The sequence below is a fragment of the Triticum urartu genome, chromosome 6A (assembly GCF_056163025.1).
Source record: "Triticum urartu cultivar PI428250 chromosome 6A, HENAU_Tu73, whole genome shotgun sequence".
Taxonomy (NCBI): Eukaryota; Viridiplantae; Streptophyta; class Magnoliopsida; order Poales; family Poaceae; genus Triticum; species Triticum urartu.
This window is the reverse complement of record NC_141878.1, coordinates 585,705,895-585,729,431: the sequence shown is the minus strand read 5'-3', so window position 1 is coordinate 585,729,431 and position 23,537 is coordinate 585,705,895. Positions and strand designations below refer to the sequence as shown.

Genomic DNA, 23,537 nt, shown 5'->3' with positions numbered 1-23,537 from the left:
TTAGTTTAATCCAGAAAAATAATGGATAAAACATGAATAGTAAAATATTGATGAAACTAGAAACTAGCAACAATTCGTTGAGACTAGTCATGCAATCAAAATCATAAGCAAAATGCATCATATCCATGTCAATTGCTATTAGCAATAAACCAAATGCTAGCCCTAACAGTGAGGATAAGATGGCATACGGCGCAGTAGCAGAAGGTGCAGATGTCCCGATCGTCATGTCGCTAAAGAGGTCATTGACGTCGGGGAAGAAGTCGTCGTTGGGGAACTCGTCGTCAGTGATGTCGCCGTTCGCAGCCACGATGAACAAGATTCCAGCAGTCGCGTAAGGACGCTCCCCAAAAACCTGATCGCCCCTCTCCCGTACCGGATCACAAGAGGCGGGGTTTCGGAGGCCTGCTGTCTCACTTCCCGGTGCACGCCAGGAAGAGAGATGGGAAAGAGATAGGCGGCTCAATGCTTTGGAATGAGACGAAAGGTTGTTGTGCTACTTGGAACAATAGAGGAGCGACCTCTTATATACGTGAGAAGAGTTGAAACTGGCCTTCATTAGTAGAAGAGAAACCGGTGCAATAAACACCATTAAACAGACGCACTAAAAACCATTAAGGAGAGAAGAAACGAGCGCACTAAAACTCACACGAAGTGTTCAGTTTCTTCTCCCATTTATGCGTCAATTGTTTCAACTTTCTTCTCGCGTGATAAAACAGCGCATACACGTGGCATTGGTCAATTTTCCACACAACCTTGTCATGCATGGATGGGCCACATGAGCCTCTGGGATTTACTTTGAATTATTGGCAGAAAATATGAATTATTATATGGGTTATGCCCAATAATTCCAACAATCCCCCACCAGATCCCAGAGGCACATAAACTTGCCTACCATTCCAAAACATTGTTTATATACCGGTGTTTCGGTGGAGACTGTTAAGTTGAACTTCCACCTAGAACTCCACGCTACACTCGTTCACAACTTGAACAGTTGACTACGCCTTGAACTGCAAGTTTTGTGCAAACAAGTTTCACGTAAAAGCCTTGACCGATACTAGACCGCTGAAAACTTTCCCGCGGGTAGGAGCATATACGTCATACTCCGGAGCCTCTTCATGAGTTTTTAGAGAACACCCAACTCTCACAAACCGCGACGTTTAACAATCTAACTCATATAGGTGTGTTCTTTCTAGATGTTCTGTAGGACAACATCTTTGCCTACCCAAGCCATGCAGAACACATTAAGATAAATATCAGCCTACCATACAGATTAGGAGAGAATTGCATCATGGCGGATGGATTTTTGTCAAATAAATATTCTCCTCTCAGTTATCCAATAGCTTGTCTCGCCAATTCTAATTCACGGGATCTCCGATCACAAAGAATGGGTTACCACCATGAATAACTTATGTAGTGGGTCTCAATCCCATCTCCTTCGATGCATTGTCTATTACATTTCGTGATAAACCCTTTGTGAAGGGATCTTTCAGATTCTTCGATGTGTTTATATAGTCCAACGCTATAACTCCAGAGTTTCTCATGAACCTGACATATTTCAGTCTCCTTCTCACGTGTCTTGATGACTTCTTATTATCCTTAGAACTGTTTACCTTGACGATCACTGTTTGATTATCACAGTTCATTAGAATAGCTGGTATTGGTTTTTCAACCACCGGCAGGTCCATCAAAAGTTCTCGAAGCCATTCTGCTTCAACTGTTGCCGTGTCTAATGCTGTGAGTTCTGCTTCCATTGTTGACCTTGTTAAGATGGTCTGCTTGCAAGACTTCCAGGAAACAGCAGCAGCACCAAGTGTAAACACATAACCACTTGTCGCTTTAAGTTCATCAGCATCAGATATCCAATTTGCATCACTATAACCTTCAAGTACTCTTGGATACCCGGTATAGTGAAGCCCATAACTCGCAGTACCTTTCAGATAGCGCATTATTCTCTCAAGTGCATGCCAATGAACATCTCCCGGGTTTGAAACAAACCGGCTTAGTTTACTCACAGAAAATGAGATGTCAGGCCTCGTAGCACTAGCTAAATACATAAGTGAGCCAATGATTTGAGAATATCTCAATTGATCTTTTGTTTCTTCTTCGTTCTTCCGAATCAAAACACTCGGATCATAAGGTGTCGGAGAAGGTTTGCAATCTGAATATCCAAAGCGACCCAGAATCTTCTGCACATAGTGAGACTGCAAGAGAGTGATCCCACCATCACCACCTCTTAAAAGTTTGATGTTCAAGATAACATCAGATACTCCAAGGTCTTTCATCTCAAAGTTTTGATTCAGAAAATCTTTCACTTCCTGAATGACCTTGTGATTTGTTCCAAATATAAGTATGTCATCAACATACAAACATAATATAACTCCTTTGCCCCCACCATGGCAATAGTACACACACTTGTCGGCTTCATTTGCAACAAAGCCCGTAGATGTCAAAGTTCTTTCGAACTTCTCATGCCATTGCTTAGGTGCTTGTCTCAAACCATACAAAGATTTCAACAATTTACACACTTTTCCTTCATGGCCATCTACTACAAAACCATTAGGTTGTTCCATGTAAATTTACTCCTCCAACTGTCCATTTAGGAAAGCTGTCTTAACGTCCATTTGATGAACGAGAAGATTGTGTGAGGCAGCCAATGAGAGTAGTACTCGAATGGTGGTCAATCTGGCCACGGGCGCATAAGTATCAAAGAAATCTTCACCTTCTTTTTGGGTATATCCCTTGGCTACAAGCCGCGCCTTGTACTTTTCAATTCTACCAACGGGCCTAAGTTTTTTCTTAAACACCCACTTAAACCCTACAGGTTTACACCCATAAGGACGATCAGTGATCTCCCATGTCCTGTTAGCCATGATAGAATCCATCTCACTACACACAGCTTATTTCCAATAGTCAGCATCAGAAGATGCATAAGCTTCTGAAATAGAAGTCGGAGTATCATTCACGAGGTACACAATGAAATCTTCACCAAATGACTTTGCAGTCCTTTGTCTCTTGCTCCTTCTAGGAGCTTCATTGTCATCCTCCTCAGGAATATCTGTGTGTTTTTTCTCGGAATGTTCCAATGGAACCGTAGGTCCAAGAGTTGCCTCTAACCTCTGACTAGATGATCTAGGCATATCCTTCATAGGAAAAATATCCTCAAAGAAAGTCACATCATTCGACTCCATGATGGTACCAACATTTATGTCAAGTACCTCAGATTTCACCACTAGAAATCTATAGCCAATGCTATGGAAAGCATAACCCAGGAAAACACAATTAACTGTTTTTGGCCCAAGCTTACGCTTCTTAGTAATTGGTTCATTGACCTTCGCCAAACAACCCCAAGTCCGTAAGTAGGAAATTTTAAGCCTTTTCCTTTCCCATTCTTCAAACGGAGTAATCTCTTTATTCTTTGTGAGAACTCTATTTATGACATGACTTGCAATCATCAAAGCCTCCCCCCACCATTCCTTGGAAAGTTCCGCTGTATCTAACATGGCATTAACCAAATCAGTTAGAGTTCGGTTCTTTTGTTCGGCAACCCCGTTTGATTGGGGGGAATAGGGAGGCGTCCTCTCATGTATTATACCATGTTCCTCACAAAATAAATTGAACTCGTTGGAAAAATACTCTCCACCGCGATCCGACCTAAGCCTTTTGATTTTTCGATAGAGTTGATTCTCTACTTCGGCTTTATAGATTTTAAAGTAGTGCAAAGCCTCATCCTTTGTTTTCAACAAATATATCATGCAATATCTAGTAGAGTCATCGATTAGAGTTATGAAATATCTTTTTCCACCTTTTGTCAACACACCATTCATCTCGCAAAGATCTGAGTGTATGAGTTCAAGTGGTGCCAAATTCCTCGCCTCAACAGTCGTATGAGACTTGCGAGGTTGCTTTGCTTGCACACAAACTTGGCACTTAGAACCTTTGACAATTGTAAATTTCGGGATTAAACTCAAATTTGCTAGCCGCGTCATGACACCAAAGTTAATATGACAAAGTCGTGAATGCCAAACATTTGATTCGGTTTCACTGCAAACATGATTAATAACTTTAGTGCAAAAGTCTGACAAAGATAAGCGAAACAAGCCTCCGCTCTCATAGCCTTTCCCAACAAATTGTCCACACTTAGATACTACAACCTTATTGGACTCAAATACCAATTTATAACCATCTCGACACAAACGAGAACCGCTGACGAGATTTTTATTTATAGCAGGGACATGCTGCACGTTCTTCAATCACACGATCTTTCCCGAAGTAAACTTCAGATCGACCATACCAACACCATGAACAGAAGCATGTGTCCCATTTCCCATCAGCACGGGTGTAGTTCTTGTGACCTGATAAGAAGAAAACATGTTTATGTCAGAACACACATGTACATTGGCACCGGTGTCAATCCACCAATCTGGAGAATGACATACTGAAAGTATGGTAGGAAATTTACCATACCCGACATCTTTCATGTCAACATCGCCAATAACAACATTAGCGGTCTTGCTATTATTCTCATTCTGACGCATGTCCCAGCGGTCCTTGCAGGATGAAGCCCAATGTTCTTCACTGCCACATACATGGCACTTTCCTTTCTTCTTATAAGTATCCTTCTTCTTCTTGAAGTTGATAGGTTGTGGGGCTTTGTACTTGCCATCAAATTTTCCTTTGCCCGCATAATTATTTTTGTTCTTGGGTTTGTGGTTTTGGAAATTTCTCTTTTGTACCAAATTGGCACTAGTATTCCCCTCATAGAAACGAGCACGTGTGTCTTTTGCCCTCGCCATCTCTTCCACATCAAGAGTGCCAATTAGATTGCCAACAGTAAATTCTTGCCTCTTATGCTTCAGAGAGGTAGCAAAATTCCTCCATGAAGGTGGAAGCTTGGCAATGATGCCTCCGGCAATGAATTTGTCCGGTAACACACAATTGAGATGCTCAAGTTCTTTAGTGAGCGACTGAATCTCATGAGCCTGCTCAACAACGGAGCGGTCATCAGTCATCTTGTAGTCATGGTACTGTTCCATGATATACAACTCACTTCCCGCGTCTGCGACTCCAAACTTGGCTTCGAGCGCATCCCACATATCTTTACCGACCATGATGGTCATGAATGGATCGACAATCTTGTCGCCAAGAACACTCAAGACAGCACCTCTAAAGAGGGTGTCTATAGCCTGGAAAGCTTGCTCCTGCTCAGCAGTCAGCTCTCCCTCTGGCTTGCCTTTAGAGGCGTGAAAACAGTTCATGGTGGTAAGCCAAAGAACTACCCTCGCACGCCACCTCTTATAGTTCACGCCCTCAAATGGTGCGGGCTTGAGAGTTGCGGGAAAAGCAATAGGAGAAAATTGCGGCGCATATCAGGTTTTTGGATTGTCGATCAATTAGGCATTTTCCCGTTTAGTTTAATCCAGAAAAATAATGAATAAAAGAAGAATAGCAATATATTGATGAAACTAGAAACTAGCAACAATTCATTGAGACTAGTCATGCAATCAAAATTATAAGCAAAATGCATCATATCCATGTCAATTGCTATTAGCAATAAACCAAATGCTAGCCCTAACAGTGAGGATACGGAGCAGTAGCAGAAGGTGCAGATGTCCCGATCGTCATGTCGCTGAAGAGGTCGTTGACGTCGGGGAAGAAGTCGTCGTTGGGGAACTCGTCGTCAGTGATGTCGCCGTTCGCAGCCATGATGAACAAGATTCCAGCAGTCGTGTTAGGACGCTCCCCAAAAACTTGATCGCCCCTCTCCCGTACCGGATCATAAGAGGCGGGGTTTCGGAGGCCTGCTGTCTCACTTCCCGGTGCACGCCAGGAAGAGAGATGGGAAAGAGATAGGCGGCTCAATGCTTTGGAATGAGACGAAAGGTTGTTGTGCTACTTGGAACAATAGAGGAGCGACCTCTTATATACGTGAGAAGAGTTGAAACTGGCCTTCATTAGTAGAAGAGAAACCGGTGCAATAAACACCATTAAACAGGCGCACTAAAAACCATTAAGGAGAGAAGAAACGAGCGCACTAAAACTCACACGAAGTGTTCAGTTTCTTCTCCCATTTATGCGTCAATTGTTTCAACTTTCTTCTCGCGTGATAAAACAGCGCATACACGTGGCATTGGTCAATTTTCCACACAACCTTGTCATGCATGGATGGGCCACATGAGCCTCTGGGATTTACTTTGAATTATTGGCAGAAAATATGAATTATTATATGGGTTATGCCCAATAATTCCAACAATCCCCCACCAAATCCCAGAGGCACATAAACTTGCCTACCATTCCAAAACATTGTTTATATACCGGTGTTTCGGTGGAGACTGTTAAGTTGAACTTCCACCTAGAACTCCACGCTACACTCGTTCACAACTTGAACAGTTGACTACGCCTTGAACTGCAAGTTTTGTGCAAACAAGTTTCACGTAAAAGCCTTGACCGATACTAGACCGCTGAAAACATTCCCGCGGGTAGGAGCATATATGTCATACTCCGGAGCCTCTTCATGAGTTTTTAGAGAACACCCAACTCTCACAAACCGCGACGTTTAACAATCTAACTCATATAGGTGTGTTCTTTCTAGATGTTCTGTAGGACAACATCTTTGCCTACCCAAGCCATGCAGAACACATTAAGATAAATATCAGCCTACCATACAGATTAGGAGAGAATTGCATCATGGCGGATGGATTTTTGTCAAATAAATATTCTCCTCTCAGTTATCCAATAGCTTGTCTCGCCAATTCTAATTCACGGGATCTCCGATCACAAAGAATGGGTTACCACCATGAATAACGTATGTAGTGGGTCTCAATCCCATCGCCTTCGATGCATTGTCTATTACATTTCGTGATAAACCCTTTGTGAAGGGATCTGTCAGATTCTTCGATGTGTTTATATAGTCCAACGCTATAACTCCAGAGTTTCTCATGAACCTGACATATTTCAGTCTCCTTCTCACGTGTCTTGATGACTTCTTATTATCCTTAGAACTGTTTACCTTGACGATCACTGTTTGATTATCACAGTTCATTAGAATAGCTGGTATTGGTTTTTCAACCACCGGCAGGTCCATCAAAAGTTCTCGAAGCCATTCTGCTTCAACTGTTGCCGTGTCTAATGCTGTGAGTTCTGCTTCCATTGTTGACCTTGTTAAGATGGTCTGCTTGCAAGACTTCTAGGAAACAGTAGCAGCACCAAGTGTAAACACATAACCACTTGTCGCTTTAAGTTCATCAGCATCAGATATCCAATTTGCATCACTATAACCTTCAAGTACTCTTGGATACCCGGTATAGTGAAGCCCATAACTCGCAGTACCTTTCAGATAGCGCATTATTCTCTCAAGTGCATGCCAATGAACATCTCCCGGGTTTGAAACAAACCGGCTTAGTTAACTCACAGAAAATGAGATGTCAGGCCTCGTAGCACTAGCTAAATACATAAGCGAGCCAATGATTTGAGAATATCTCAATTGATCTTTTGTTTCTCCTTCGTTCTTCCGAATCAAAACACTCGGATCATAAGGTGTCGGAGAAGGTTTGCAATCTGAATATCCAAAGCGACCCAGAATCTTCTCCACATAGTGAGACTGCAAGAGAGTGATCCCACCATCACCACCTCTTAAAAGTTTGATGTTCAAGATAACATCAGCTACTCCAAGGTCTTTCGTCTCAAAGTTTTGATTCAGAAAATCTTTCACTTCCTGAATGACCTTGAGATTTGTTCCAAATATAAGTATTTCATCAACATACAAACATAATATAACTCCTTCGCCCCCACCATGGCAATAGTACACACACTTGTCGGCTTCATTTGCAACAAAGCCCGTAGATGTCAAAGTTCTTTCGAACTTCTCGTGCCATTGCTTAGGTGCTTGTCTCAAACCATACAAAGATTTCAACAATTTACACACTTTTCCTTCATGGCCATCTACTACAAAACCATTAGGTTGTTCCATGTAAATTTCCTCGTCCAACTCTCCATTTAGGAAAGCTGTCTTAACGTCCATTTGATGAACGAGAAGATTGTGTGAGGCAGCCAATGAGAGTAGTACTCGAATGGTGGTCAATCTGGCCACGGGCGCATAAGTATCAAAGAAATCTTCACCTTCTTTTTGGGTATATCCCTTGGCTACAAGCCACGCCTTGTACTTTTCAATTGTACCATCGGGCCTAAGTTTTTTCTTAAACACCCACTTACACCCTACAGGTTTACACCCATAAGGACGATCAGTGATCTCCCATGTCCTGTTAGCCATGATAGAATCCATCTCACTACGCACAGCTTCTTTCCAATAGTCAGCATCAGAAGATGCATACGCTTCTGAAATAGAAGTTGGAGTATCATTCACGAGGTACACAATGAAATCTTCACCAAATGACTTTGCAGTCCTTTGTCTCTTGCTCCTTCTAGGAGCTTCATTGTCATCCTCCTCAGGAATATCTGTGTGTTTTTTCTCGGAATGTTCCAATGGAACAGTAGGTCCAAGAGTTGCCTCTAACCTCTGACTAGATGATCTAGGCATATCCTTCATAGGAAAAATATCCTCAAAGAAAGTCGCATCATTCGACTCCATGATGGTACCAACATTTATGTCAAGTACCTCAGATTTCACCACTAGAAATCTATAGCCAATGCTATGGAAAGCATAACCCAGGAAAACACAATTAACTGTTTTTGGCCCAAGCTTACGCTTCTTAGTAATTGGTTCATTGACCTTCGCCAAACAACCCAAGTCCGTAAGTAGGAAATTTTAAGCCTTTTCCTTTCCCATTCTTCAAACGGAGTAATCTCTTTATTCTTTGTGGGAACTCTATTTATGACATGACTTGCAGTCATCAAAGCCTCCCCCCACCATTCCTTGGAAAGTTCCGCTGTATCTAACATGGCATTAACCAAATCAGTTAGAGTTCGGTTCTTTTGTTCGGCAACCCCGTTTGATTGGGGGGAATAGGGAGGCGTCCTCTCATGTATTATACCATGTTCCTCACAAAATAAATTGAACTCGTTGGAAAAATACTCTCCACCGCGATCCGACCTAAGCCTTTTGATTTTTCGATAGAGTTGATTCTCTACTTCGGCTTTATAGATTTTAAAGTAGTGCAAAGCCTCATCTTTTATTTTCAACAAATATATCATGCAATATCTAGTAGAGTCATCGATTAGAGTTATGAAATATCTTTTTCCACCTTTTGTCAACACACCATTCATCTCGCAAAGATCTGAGTGTATGAGTTCAAGTGGTGCCAAATTCCTCGCCTCAACAGTCGTATGAGACTTGCGAGGTTGCTTTGCTTGCACACAAACTTGGCACTTAGAACCTTTGACAATTGTAAATTTCGGGATTAAACTCAAATTTGCTAGCCGCGTCATGACACCAAAGTTAATATGACAAAGTCGTGAATGCCAAACATTTGATTCGGTTTCACTGCAAACATGATTAATAACTTTAGTGCAAAAGTCTGACAAAGATAAGCGAAACAAGCCTCCGCTCTCATAGCCTTTCCCAACAAATTGTCCACACTTAGATACTACAACCTTATTGGACTCAAATACCAATTTATAACCATCTCGACACAAACGAGAACCGCTGACGAGATTTTTATTTATAGCAGGGACATGCTGCACGTTCTTCAATCACACGATCTTTCCCGAAGTAAACTTCAGATCGACCATACCAACACCATGAACAGAAGCATGTGTCCCATTTCCCATCAGCACGGGTGTAGTTCTTGTGACCTGATAAGAAGAAAACATGTTTATGTCAGAACACACATGTACATTGGCACCGGTGTCAATCCACCAATCTGGAGAATGACATACTGAAAGTATGGTAGGAAATTTACCATACCCGACATCTTTCATGTCAACATCGCCAATAACAACATTAGCGGTCTTGCTATTATTCTCATTCTGACGCATGTCCCAGCGGTCCTTGCAGGATGAAGCCCAATGTTCTTCACTGCCACATACATGGCACTTTCCTTTCTTCTTATAAGTATCCTTCTTCTTCTTGAAGTTGATAGGTTGTGGGGCTTTGTACTTGCCATCAAATTTTCCTTTGCCCGCATAATTATTTTTGTTCTTGGGTTTGTGGTTTTGGAAATTTCTCTTTTGTACCAAATTGGCACTAGTATTCCCCTCATAGAAACGAGCACGTGTGTCTTTTGCCCTCGCCATCTCTTCCACATCAAGAGTGCCAATTAGATTGCCAACAGTAAATTCTTGCCTCTTATGCTTCAGAGAGGTAGCAAAATTCCTCCATGAAGGTGGAAGCTTGGCAATGATGCCTCCGGCAATGAATTTGTCCGGTAACACACAATTGAGATGCTCAAGTTCTTTAGTGAGCGACTGAATCTCATGAGCCTGCTCAACAACGGAGCGGTCATCAGTCATCTTGTAGTCATGGTACTGTTCCATGATATACAACTCACTTCCCGCGTCTGCGACTCCAAACTTGGCTTCGAGCGCATCCCACATATCTTTACCGACCATGATGGTCATGAATGGATCGACAATCTTGTCGCCAAGAACACTCAAGACAGCACCTCTAAAGAGGGTGTCTATAGCCTGGAAAGCTTGCTCCTGCTCAGCAGTCAGCTCTCCCTCTGGCTTGCCTTTAGAGGCGTGAAAACAGTTCATGGTGGTAAGCCAAAGAACTACCCTCGCACGCCACCTCTTATAGTTCACGCCCTCAAATGGTGCGGGCTTGAGAGTTGCGGGAAAAGCAATAGGAGAAAATTGCGGCGCATATCAGGTTTTTGGATTGTCGATCAATTAGGCATTTTCCCGTTTAGTTTAATCCAGAAAAATAATGAATAAAAGAAGAATAGCAATATATTGATGAAACTAGAAACTAGCAACAATTCATTGAGACTAGTCATGCAATCAAAATTATAAGCAAAATGCATCATATCCATGTCAATTGCTATTAGCAATAAACCAAATGCTAGCCCTAACAGTGAGGATACGGAGCAGTAGCAGAAGGTGCAGATGTCCCGATCGTCATGTCGCTGAAGAGGTCGTTGACGTCGGGGAAGAAGTCGTCGTTGGGGAACTCGTCGTCAGTGATGTCGCCGTTCGCAGCCATGATGAACAAGATTCCAGCAGTCGTGTTAGGACGCTCCCCAAAAACTTGATCGCCCCTCTCCCGTACCGGATCATAAGAGGCGGGGTTTCGGAGGCCTGCTGTCTCACTTCCCGGTGCACGCCAGGAAGAGAGATGGGAAAGAGATAGGCGGCTCAATGCTTTGGAATGAGACGAAAGGTTGTTGTGCTACTTGGAACAATAGAGGAGCGACCTCTTATATACGTGAGAAGAGTTGAAACTGGCCTTCATTAGTAGAAGAGAAACCGGTGCAATAAACACCATTAAACAGGCGCACTAAAAACCATTAAGGAGAGAAGAAACGAGCGCACTAAAACTCACACGAAGTGTTCAGTTTCTTCTCCCATTTATGCGTCAATTGTTTCAACTTTCTTCTCGCGTGATAAAACAGCGCATACACGTGGCATTGGTCAATTTTCCACACAACCTTGTCATGCATGGATGGGCCACATGAGCCTCTGGGATTTACTTTGAATTATTGGCAGAAAATATGAATTATTATATGGGTTATGCCCAATAATTCCAACAATCCCCCACCAAATCCCAGAGGCACATAAACTTGCCTACCATTCCAAAACATTGTTTATATACCGGTGTTTCGGTGGAGACTGTTAAGTTGAACTTCCACCTAGAACTCCACGCTACACTCGTTCACAACTTGAACAGTTGACTACGCCTTGAACTGCAAGTTTTGTGCAAACAAGTTTCACGTAAAAGCCTTGACCGATACTAGACCGCTGAAAACATTCCCGCGGGTAGGAGCATATATGTCATACTCCGGAGCCTCTTCATGAGTTTTTAGAGAACACCCAACTCTCACAAACCGCGACGTTTAACAATCTAACTCATATAGGTGTGTTCTTTCTAGATGTTCTGTAGGACAACATCTTTGCCTACCCAAGCCATGCAGAACACATTAAGATAAATATCAGCCTACCATACAGATTAGGAGAGAATTGCATCATGGCGGATGGATTTTTGTCAAATAAATATTCTCCTCTCAGTTATCCAATAGCTTGTCTCGCCAATTCTAATTCACGGGATCTCCGATCACAAAGAATGGGTTACCACCATGAATAACGTATGTAGTGGGTCTCAATCCCATCGCCTTCGATGCATTGTCTATTACATTTCGTGATAAACCCTTTGTGAAGGGATCTGTCAGATTCTTCGATGTGTTTATATAGTCCAACGCTATAACTCCAGAGTTTCTCATGAACCTGACATATTTCAGTCTCCTTCTCACGTGTCTTGATGACTTCTTATTATCCTTAGAACTGTTTACCTTGACGATCACTGTTTGATTATCACAGTTCATTAGAATAGCTGGTATTGGTTTTTCAACCACCGGCAGGTCCATCAAAAGTTCTCGAAGCCATTCTGCTTCAACTGTTGCCGTGTCTAATGCTGTGAGTTCTGCTTCCATTGTTGACCTTGTTAAGATGGTCTGCTTGCAAGACTTCTAGGAAACAGTAGCAGCACCAAGTGTAAACACATAACCACTTGTCGCTTTAAGTTCATCAGCATCAGATATCCAATTTGCATCACTATAACCTTCAAGTACTCTTGGATACCCGGTATAGTGAAGCCCATAACTCGCAGTACCTTTCAGATAGCGCATTATTCTCTCAAGTGCATGCCAATGAACATCTCCCGGGTTTGAAACAAACCGGCTTAGTTAACTCACAGAAAATGAGATGTCAGGCCTCGTAGCACTAGCTAAATACATAAGCGAGCCAATGATTTGAGAATATCTCAATTGATCTTTTGTTTCTCCTTCGTTCTTCCGAATCAAAACACTCGGATCATAAGGTGTCGGAGAAGGTTTGCAATCTGAATATCCAAAGCGACCCAGAATCTTCTCCACATAGTGAGACTGCAAGAGAGTGATCCCACCATCACCACCTCTTAAAAGTTTGATGTTCAAGATAACATCAGCTACTCCAAGGTCTTTCGTCTCAAAGTTTTGATTCAGAAAATCTTTCACTTCCTGAATGACCTTGAGATTTGTTCCAAATATAAGTATTTCATCAACATACAAACATAATATAACTCCTTCGCCCCCACCATGGCAATAGTACACACACTTGTCGGCTTCATTTGCAACAAAGCCCGTAGATGTCAAAGTTCTTTCGAACTTCTCGTGCCATTGCTTAGGTGCTTGTCTCAAACCATACAAAGATTTCAACAATTTACACACTTTTCCTTCATGGCCATCTACTACAAAACCATTAGGTTGTTCCATGTAAATTTCCTCGTCCAACTCTCCATTTAGGAAAGCTGTCTTAACGTCCATTTGATGAACGAGAAGATTGTGTGAGGCAGCCAATGAGAGTAGTACTCGAATGGTGGTCAATCTGGCCACGGGCGCATAAGTATCAAAGAAATCTTCACCTTCTTTTTGGGTATATCCCTTGGCTACAAGCCACGCCTTGTACTTTTCAATTGTACCATCGGGCCTAAGTTTTTTCTTAAACACCCACTTACACCCTACAGGTTTACACCCATAAGGACGATCAGTGATCTCCCATGTCCTGTTAGCCATGATAGAATCCATCTCACTACGCACAGCTTCTTTCCAATAGTCAGCATCAGAAGATGCATACGCTTCTGAAATAGAAGTTGGAGTATCATTCACGAGGTACACAATGAAATCTTCACCAAATGACTTTGCAGTCCTTTGTCTCTTGCTCCTTCTAGGAGCTTCATTGTCATCCTCCTCAGGAATATCTGTGTGTTTTTTCTCGGAATGTTCCAATGGAACAGTAGGTCCAAGAGTTGCCTCTAACCTCTGACTAGATGATCTAGGCATATCCTTCATAGGAAAAATATCCTCAAAGAAAGTCGCATCATTCGACTCCATGATGGTACCAACATTTATGTCAAGTACCTCAGATTTCACCACTAGAAATCTATAGCCAATGCTATGGAAAGCATAACCCAGGAAAACACAATTAACTGTTTTTGGCCCAAGCTTACGCTTCTTAGTAATTGGTTCATTGACCTTCGCCAAACAACCCAAGTCCGTAAGTAGGAAATTTTAAGCCTTTTCCTTTCCCATTCTTCAAACGGAGTAATCTCTTTATTCTTTGTGGGAACTCTATTTATGACATGACTTGCAGTCATCAAAGCCTCCCCCCACCATTCCTTGGAAAGTTCCGCTGTATCTAACATGGCATTAACCAAATCAGTTAGAGTTCGGTTCTTTTGTTCGGCAACCCCGTTTGATTGGGGGGAATAGGGAGGCGTCCTCTCATGTATTATACCATGTTCCTCACAAAATAAATTGAACTCGTTGGAAAAATACTCTCCACCGCGATCCGACCTAAGCCTTTTGATTTTTCGATAGAGTTGATTCTCTACTTCGGCTTTATAGATTTTAAAGTAGTGCAAAGCCTCATCTTTTATTTTCAACAAATATATCATGCAATATCTAGTAGAGTCATCGATTAGAGTTATGAAATATCTTTTTCCACCTTTTGTCAACACACCATTCATCTCGCAAAGATCTGAGTGTATGAGTTCAAGTGGTGCCAAATTCCTCGCCTCAACAGTCGTATGAGACTTGCGAGGTTGCTTTGCTTGCACACAAACTTGGCACTTAGAACCTTTGACAATTGTAAATTTCGGGATTAAACTCAAATTTGCTAGCCGCGTCATGACACCAAAGTTAATATGACAAAGTCGTGAATGCCAAACATTTGATTCGGTTTCACTGCAAACATGATTAATAACTTTAGTGCAAAAGTCTGACAAAGATAAGCGAAACAAGCCTCCGCTCTCATAGCCTTTCCCAACAAATTGTCCACACTTAGATACTACAACCTTATTGGACTCAAATACCAATTTATAACCATCTCGACACAAACGAGAACCGCTGACGAGATTTTTATTTATAGCAGGGACATGCTGCACGTTCTTCAATCACACGATCTTTCCCGAAGTAAACTTCAGATCGACCATACCAACACCATGAACAGAAGCATGTGTCCCATTTCCCATCAGCACGGGTGTAGTTCTTGTGACCTGATAAGAAGAAAACATGTTTATGTCAGAACACACATGTACATTGGCACCGGTGTCAATCCACCAATCTGGAGAATGACATACTGAAAGTATGGTAGGAAATTTACCATACCCGACATCTTTCATGTCAACATCGCCAATAACAACATTAGCGGTCTTGCTATTATTCTCATTCTGACGCATGTCCCAGCGGTCCTTGCAGGATGAAGCCCAATGTTCTTCACTGCCACATACATGGCACTTTCCTTTCTTCTTATAAGTATCCTTCTTCTTCTTGAAGTTGATAGGTTGTGGGGCTTTGTACTTGCCATCAAATTTTCCTTTGCCCGCATAATTATTTTTGTTCTTGGGTTTGTGGTTTTGGAAATTTCTCTTTTGTACCAAATTGGCACTAGTATTCCCCTCATAGAAACGAGCACGTGTGTCTTTTGCCCTCGCCATCTCTTCCACATCAAGAGTGCCAATTAGATTGCCAACAGTAAATTCTTGCCTCTTATGCTTCAGAGAGGTAGCAAAATTCCTCCATGAAGGTGGAAGCTTGGCAATGATGCCTCCGGCAATGAATTTGTCCGGTAACACACAATTGAGATGCTCAAGTTCTTTAGTGAGCGACTGAATCTCATGAGCCTGCTCAACAACGGAGCGGTCATCAGTCATCTTGTAGTCATGGTACTGTTCCATGATATACAACTCACTTCCCGCGTCTGCGACTCCAAACTTGGCTTCGAGCGCATCTCACATATCTTTACCGACCATGATGGTCATGAATGGATCGACAATCTTGTCGCCAAGAACACTCAAGACAGCACCTCTAAAGAGGGTGTCTATAGCCTGGAAAGCTTGCTCCTGCTCAGCAGTCAGCTCTCCCTCTGGCTTGCCTTTAGAGGCGTGAAAACAGTTCATGGTGGTAAGCCAAAGAACTGCCCTCGCACGCCACCTCTTATAGTTCACGCCCTCAAATGGTGCGGGCTTGAGAGTTGCGGGAAAAGCAATAGGAGAAAATTGCGGCGCATATCAGGTTTTTGGATTGTCGATCAATTAGGCATTTTCCCGTTTAGTTTAATCCAGAAAAATAATGAATAAAAGAAGAATAGCAATATATTGATGAAACTAGAAACTAGCAACAATTCATTGAGACTAGTCATGCAATCAAAATTATAAGCAAAATGCATCATATCCATATCAATTGCTATTAGCAATAAACCAAATGCTAGCCCTAACAGTGAGGATAAGATGGCATACGGAGCAGTAGCAGAAGGTGCAGATGTCCCGATCGTCATGTCGCTGAAGAGGTCGTTGACGTCGGGGAAGAAGTCGTCGTTGGGGAACTCGTCGTCAGTGATGTCGCCGTTCGCAGCCATGATGAACAAGATTCCAGCAGTCGTGTTAGGACGCTCCCCAAAAACCTGATCGCCCCTCTCCCGTACCGGATCACAAGAGGCGGGGTTTCGGAGGCCTGCTGTCTCACTTCCCGGTGCACGCCAGGAAGAGAGATGGGAAAGAGATAGGCGGCTCAATGCTTTGGAATGAGACGAAAGGTTGTTGTGCTACTTGGAACAATAGAGGAGCGACCTCTTATATACGTGAGAAGAGTTGAAACTGGTCTTCGTTAGTAGAAGAGAAACCGGTGCAATAAACACCATTAAACAGACGCACTAAAAACCATTAAGGAGAGAAGAAACGAGCGCACTAAAACTCACACGAAGTGTTCAGTTTCTTCTCCCATTTATATATCAATTATTTCAACTTTCTTATCGCGTGATAAAACAACGCATACACGTGGCATTGGTTAATTTTCCATACAACCTTGTCATGCATGGATGGGCCACATGAGCCTCTGGGATTTACTTTGAATTATTGGCAGAAAATATGAATTATTATATGGGTTATCCCAATAATTCCAACATCCTTGTGTTCCTGCAGGTGTCCGGCGCGGCTGGGTGGGCCATGGACCTCCCTGCAGTGATGTCACTGAATGCCTTCGAGCAAGGAGAAGAGGGCGGGCCGGCGGCGTGCGCCGGCTAGTATCATAGCGACGGCCTCTTCCTGGTGGCGCTGACCACGGCGTGGTATGAGAATGGCGCCCGGTGCGGGAAGGTGATCAGCATCAATAACTCGAATGGGCGATCCCATGAGGCTATGGTCGTTGACGAGTGCGGCACCGATAATGGCTGCCGCACCGATGAGATCAGCACGTCCGTCGCTGTGTGGGAGGCACTTGGGCTCGATACCAACCTCGGCGAGGTATCCGTCACCTGGTCGGATGTAATCTGGTAAATCTGAGTCATCCGGTTTTAACTTCAATAATGTGCATTCGTACATGCATGATGTGTGCGGATAATCTATTTTATGTACTAAGTGTCAATCAGTGCGAAGTTCGTAATGGTACTACTAGTCTGTTTGAAACGATCTCAGTTTGGGATAATCTATTTTATGTACAAAGTGTCAATCAAATTCTGTGAGTTCGATTTGTATGTATTTCGCCCCTTGTAATTATTCTCCCAAACTCGCTACTTTCCTTTTCCTTTAAAGCTTAAATAATGAAGGCAGCATTCCTACAACTCCACGGAATAAAAATCAATATTGGGCACCAGCAAAGATCAATGCCATTTTGCCACACTCGAGAAGAATGAATGAAGTAACATGACAAGAAAACGAGACACCAGTCGGGAGAGCTCCATCCAAACTTAGTTGGCCTAGATATGTGGAAGTCCGCTACGATGCGGTAAGGCACTGCTTCATCAACTGAGCAACGATGAACTTGTGTGCACGCTTGTTAGAGTTGTGTGTATGCCGCGTTGGGCTTGGCCTTCGTTGACGACGGCTTTCATAGTCTTTGGCAGTGGTTCTATGGGCCAGGAGTCGCAGTAGACGGAGCACAAAAAGCACCCGCTGTGATTATGGTCGCGGTCTGTGGTCACCAGGACATGCAGCTGGGGCCGACTATGGGAAGCAGTCGGGAAAGACAAAGGGACATCATTGGAGGAGCGACGCGTGTTGGCAGTGGTGGCAGTTGAAGCAGTGGGGTGGCTGGAGCACACGTGCGTGAGGAAGAAAGAGGCTGAGTCAGAGTTCAATGGTCTAAAGCAGAACTGCGCCCTCCAGCCACCGCGCTGGGAACACCGCCTGCGCACCTCGCGCAAGTCCTACCCCAGATCTACCTGCCGCGAGCACCCCACACCGTCCAGCGACCTGGCGCGCCCAGCAGCGCGCCTGCCATGCCAGGCTATGCACCACCGTGAAATGCTGGTCGCGCCCTCTCGCCACGCCGCCCGCCTCACGTCACCTTGGCTGACCACGCCGACTATTCTAGGCTACTCCCTGCATTGCATGTAAGAAAAAATCGGAGTCCCAACTTCCAGGAAGGATCCTCTTTTATGTACATCACATACCGTATACATATGGTGATTTACAAGGAAGGCCTTCGGGACGCCACGCTGAACCCGCAGTGACTCGCCAACAAGGGGCACCGAAGTCGTGTAGGCCAAAAAGGAAGATGGTCAGGACTGAAACGGCGGCGTAGAGGTATGATACAAAACCTCGCTCCATGGTTGTCGTCTTTTTTAAAATATAATGACTTCCATGTTTCCTAATAGAAAAAACGCTAGCCGGACTATATCCGGAGAGGTTGCCGGTCATGCCTCCACCAGTCGGGCTCCAGGGCCGGACATAGAGGTGGAAGCTAACACGGGGCGAATGCCGGATGCTCCTCCTACAGAGGATGCGGACAGACTATCCGCTACAAATTCCAAAGTGGAAAGCGCCATGAATCACAGGCGTCGCCGGGCCGTATTCCGTGACGCTTGTTTCTCCCAAGAGGCGTTCAATGCCTTCAACTCAGGAGACGCGTACATCCGTGCTGCTCAAAATGGTCTAGACAGAGCCACGGACTAGTATGTAAGGGATATACGGGTAAGAAAATCTGACGATTATATATATATATATATATATCAGTAACCCCTGAGACTTAAAATAGTTGACATAACTGATTTAAGAATCATTATTTGTGCAGGTTCTTACAGAGAAGAATTCTCAATTGTCTCAAGAGCTGGAAGAGTGCAAAGCCCAGCTACGGGCCACTGTTGCCGCGTTGAAGGAGTCCGAGAAGGGCCCCTCTGATAACACTTGATTCCATTGCAAAGAATGACAGGTACCAGATAGTATGCGGCATGCGTGCAAATCTAACAATAGATGTTGCAGATGACCCCGGAGTGAATCTGAAGGCCGTGCCGGTGAATGCGGAACGTGCTGATCGACAGCTGAATGCTGGCGAGCGCGTGCTTACGCGAGTCAGGAAGGAGAAAAATAATCTCCAGGACGCCAATATCCAGCTGGGTGTGGAACTGAAAGATGTTCGAGCCCAGCTTGCGGACTCCGTGAAGGAGAATAAGCGGCTTCGACGCGACATTTTCAGCAAGTGCTTGGACGAACTTTGGAAGGAGTTCGGCGAAGAAGCCGGCTAACAGAGTTATGTCTGCAGGTATGCTGACGGGTCATTCCACGGAGGAGATGCTCGGGTCTGCAGGTGATCTTCTACCAGAGCTCTCACAACTGCACGAACAAGTTCGGCAGGTGATGCAGGGTATTGCCCAAGCCTTGTGGCCATTCGCGTCCCCGCCAGGAGGCATGGGGGAGCTTATAGAGAAGCTCAAGGGAGCGCGGCAGCGCTTCCGATTATGGAAGATATCGGCCTGCCGACAAGGTGCAAGGGAAGCCTGGGCTATGATGAAGACGCGATATACCAAAGCTGACCCAAACCACATGGCCGAGGTCGGATCTGTGGGGCCCGATGGGAAAGAGATCCCCCTCAGTTTGGTGTATGACCATGTAGAATTAGCCGTAAAGTATTCCCAATAGGATTGTAGGCTAGACAGCCTGTTGGATGGTATAGAAAAAGAATTTAATCAGTCTTAGTGACTGTGTACTTCAAGTGACATATATAATGTCCTAGCCGGATTGTAAATCATTTGTCATGGCGGACCTTTTCGCTTCGACCTTTGGACCCGATAGTCCGGAGTGTATCCGAATACCCGCTCGGTTATGTAAAAATCGGGGTATGCATTGAAACCGGGCGTAGGGGTCATAAGTGCTTGAACAGACAAGTACCCAACTAGCTGTGTTATATTACATGGACAGTAAGAAACATCTTCCAGGGAGAATAGTTCCGTTAAGGGTTCTTTTCCCTGGGTACGCATGCCCTAATGTGCATGTCCGAACTGCGAAAAGAGATGCGGGCTATAAACATCTGGGGGCATGTGTCAAATTAAATAAAAGTCATCTTTTGTTCACCGACCGAATATTCCCTTAAGAACGCTAGCTTTCGGCTTCACCCAGTCTGAGGTACACATCCGGCTGACCCGGCAGTAACAATCGCAGAGGTGCTCCCCTTATGCCCTAGCCGAATTAACAGGAACGTAGGGCATAAATACAAGAGCCAGTCAACCCAGCTTGGCCAAAACTTAAGTCATATCGCTGCATATAATGGAGAAAAAAGGTAGATGTGGAAGAATAACACATGTGCGGGGCATAAAGCCTAGAAAAATAGGTATATTAAGCTTCTGTATAAGAAGCCCCTAGATATAATGAGCGCGGTTAGCGCGTCAAGATTGTGTAACCAAGACACAAGTTTAGCCTTTTAAGGCCTTGAGGAGAATAAAAAGAGAGAAAGAGAGAAAAGACAGATAATTGATATGCAAAAAATTGATGGAGGTAAGGAGACGAACATAGAGTCTAGCACTAGGCGTAGAATCTTCGGAGTCTGGCTGCGTTCCATGGGTTTGGCTCGAGTCGATTGTCCGATGCATCCCGCAGACGGTACGCTCCACCGGTCAGAACCTGGTCAATAATGAAGGGACCTTCCCATTTGGGCTTGAGCTTGTTCTTTTTCTTCTCCGGCAGGCGTAGAACTAGTTCGCCAACGTTATAGGTTTTGGCCCGTACTTCTCTGCTTTGATACCTTCGAGCCTGTTGCTGATAGAATACGGAACGGGCTTTTGCCACGTCGCGCTCCTCCTTCAGGGCGTCCAAACTGTCCTGCCGATCGAGCTCGGCCTCTTTTTCTTCGTACATGCGCACTCGAGGTGAGTCATGAATTATGTCACAAGCCAGAACCGCCTCTGCGCCGTACACCATAAAAAACGGTGTGTATCCGGTAGTGCGATTTGGCGTGGTCCGCAGCCCCCATAGTACGGAGTCGAGCTCCTCTACCCAGTGTGTGTTTGATTCCTTTAAGGACCGCACTAATCTGGGTTTGATACCGCTCATGATAAGACCATTTGCTCGTTCGACTTGACTATTAATTTGCGGGTGATAGACAGAAGCATAGTCGAGCTTGATGCCCATGTTGCTGCACCAAAGTTTTACCTCCTCGGCTGTAAAGTTCGTGCCATTGTCAGTGATGATGTTGTGGGGGATGCCATAATGGTGTACAACCCCAGATATGAAGTCTATCACCGGTCCGGATTCAGCCGTTTTGACAGGTTTGGCTTCTATCAATTTGGTGAATTTATCCACCATGACCAGTAAGTATTTTTTCTTATGGGTTCTCCCTTTGAGGGGTCCGACCATATCAAGCCCCCAGACCGCAAAGGGCCAAGTAATGGGGATTGTTTGGAGAGCGATAGGCGGCATATGGCTTTGATTTGTAAAAAGCTGGCAACCGACGTAATGTTGGACCAGATGTTGTGCATCTGGTCGGGCCGTCGGCCAATAGAAACCTGTATGGAAGGCCTTGCTTACAAGGGCCCGGGCTGCGGCGTGATGGCCTCCGAGTCCAGCATGGATTTCTGCCAAAAGATTCCGCCCTTCCTCTTCGGAGATGCACCGTTGAAGGACTCCGGTAGTGCTTTTCTTATAAAGCTCTCCCTCGTGGACCTTGTAGGCTTTAGATTGCCGCACTATGCAGCGTACCTCATTTTGGTCCTCGGGTAGTTCCTGCCTGGTTCGGTAGGCCAGGAATGGTTCTGTCCACGGGGCGATGATGTCCATTATCACATGGGCTGAAGGTGTTATTTCGATGGCAGAGCCTCCAATTGTGTCAGAGTATTCGGTATCTGATGTTGTGGCCAGGTCCGGACTATTATTACCGGTGTCCCCCTCCCATACCACGTATGGCTTAAACAGTTTTTCCAGGAAGATGTTGGGTGGGACAGGCTCACGCTTAGCGAGGATATCCGCCGCTTGATTGTTTTCCCGAGCCACATGGTGGAATTCAAGCCCCTCGAACCGAGCTGACATTTTGAGGACGGCGTTGCGATATGCCACCATTTTTGGATCCTTGGCATCAAAGTCTCCATTTATTTGAGATATTGCGAGGTTCGAGTCCCCACGCACCTCCAGGAGTTGAATGCCCATGGAAGCTGCCATCCGGAGACCGTGTAATAGGGCCTCGTATTCGGCTGCGTTGTTGGAGTCTGTGTATAGTATTTGGAGTACGTATTGTACTGTATCTCCGATTGGGGACGTCAGGACGACGCCAGCCTCCAGACCTGCCAGCATTTTAGAGCCGTCGAAGTGCATGATCCAATTGGAGTATGTGCTGTACTCTTTAGGGAGTTCGGCTTCTGTCCATTCGGCGACGAAATCGGCCACTACTTGCGACTTATTGGCTCGCCGTGGTCTATATGTTATGTCGAACGGGAGGAGCTCAATAGCCCATTTGGCAATCCGGCCCGTGGCATCGTAGTTGTTTATTATGTCGTTGAGTGGTACTTCTGAGGCAACCGTAATTGAACACTCTTGAAAGTAGTGTCGTAATTTCCGGGATGCCATGAATACCGCGTATGCTATCTTTTGATAATGTGGGTACCGTGATTTGCATGGAGTGAGGACAGTGGATACATAATATACCGGCTTTTGAAGTGGGAATTTATGTACGTCCGTCTCTCGTTCGACGACGAGCACTGCGCTTACAACTTGGTGAGTTGCCGCTATATATAACGGCATTGGTTCGCCGAAATTTGGCGCGGCCAAGATTGGTTTGGTGGCCAGGATGGATTTTACTTCTTCCAATCCGGCCGTGGCTGCATCCGTCCACTCGAAGTGTTCGGTGCGCTGAAGAAGGCGATAGAGGGGGAGTGCCTTTTCTCCTAATTGGGAGATAAAGCGGCTTAAGGCCGCCACACATCCAGTTAACTTCTGGATTTTCTTGAGGTCAGTTGGGATAGCCAACTGCGACAGAGCCCGGATCTTAGCTAGATTTGCTTCAATTCCTCTACTGGAGACGATAAAGCCCAGGAGCTTTCCGACGGGTACGCCGAAAATGCATTTTTCCGGATTGAGCTTAATGTCTTATGTTCGAAGATTGTCAAACGTGAGCCTCAAGTCATCTATTAAGGAGTCGACGTGTCTGGTTTCAACGACCACATTGTCGATGTATGCCTCCACTGTTTTGCCG

At 44.6% G+C, this 23,537-nt stretch overlaps 2 protein-coding genes and 1 pseudogene across 2 annotated transcripts; all 3 read right to left on the bottom strand.

Annotated features, from left to right (window-relative positions):
• Positions 1-4,327: 4,327 nt before the first annotated feature.
• LOC147966681 (uncharacterized) lies at positions 4,328-5,371 on the bottom strand. Its single transcript, XM_087527352.1, has 2 exons — positions 4,465-5,371; positions 4,328-4,352 (listed from the first exon to the last, which is right to left on the bottom strand). The coding sequence occupies exons 1-2, from the start codon at positions 5,253-5,255 to the stop codon at positions 4,328-4,330; spliced, it is 816 nt and encodes a 271-aa protein (XP_087383478.1). The 5' UTR covers positions 5,256-5,371.
• A 4,351-nt stretch (positions 5,372-9,722) lies between these two features.
• LOC147966680 (uncharacterized) lies at positions 9,723-10,766 on the bottom strand. Its single transcript, XM_087527351.1, has 2 exons — positions 9,860-10,766; positions 9,723-9,747 (listed from the first exon to the last, which is right to left on the bottom strand). The coding sequence occupies exons 1-2, from the start codon at positions 10,648-10,650 to the stop codon at positions 9,723-9,725; spliced, it is 816 nt and encodes a 271-aa protein (XP_087383477.1). The 5' UTR covers positions 10,651-10,766.
• Positions 10,767-11,786: 1,020 nt separating this feature from the next.
• LOC147966679 (uncharacterized) lies at positions 11,787-16,422 on the bottom strand (annotated as a pseudogene).
• Positions 16,423-23,537: the final 7,115 nt, after the last annotated feature.

Excerpts from the sequence above, each read along its gene's own strand:
- LOC147966681 (XM_087527352.1), bottom strand. The coding sequence starts at position 5,255 with ATGAACTGTTTTCACGCCTCTAAAGGCAAGCCAGAGGGAGAGCTGACT. Across the intron at positions 4,353-4,464 it reads GTTGACATGAAAGATGTCGG|GTCACAAGAACTACACCCGT; the intron begins GTATGGTAAATT and ends TCTTCTTATCAG.
- LOC147966680 (XM_087527351.1), bottom strand. The coding sequence starts at position 10,650 with ATGAACTGTTTTCACGCCTCTAAAGGCAAGCCAGAGGGAGAGCTGACT. Across the intron at positions 9,748-9,859 it reads GTTGACATGAAAGATGTCGG|GTCACAAGAACTACACCCGT; the intron begins GTATGGTAAATT and ends TCTTCTTATCAG.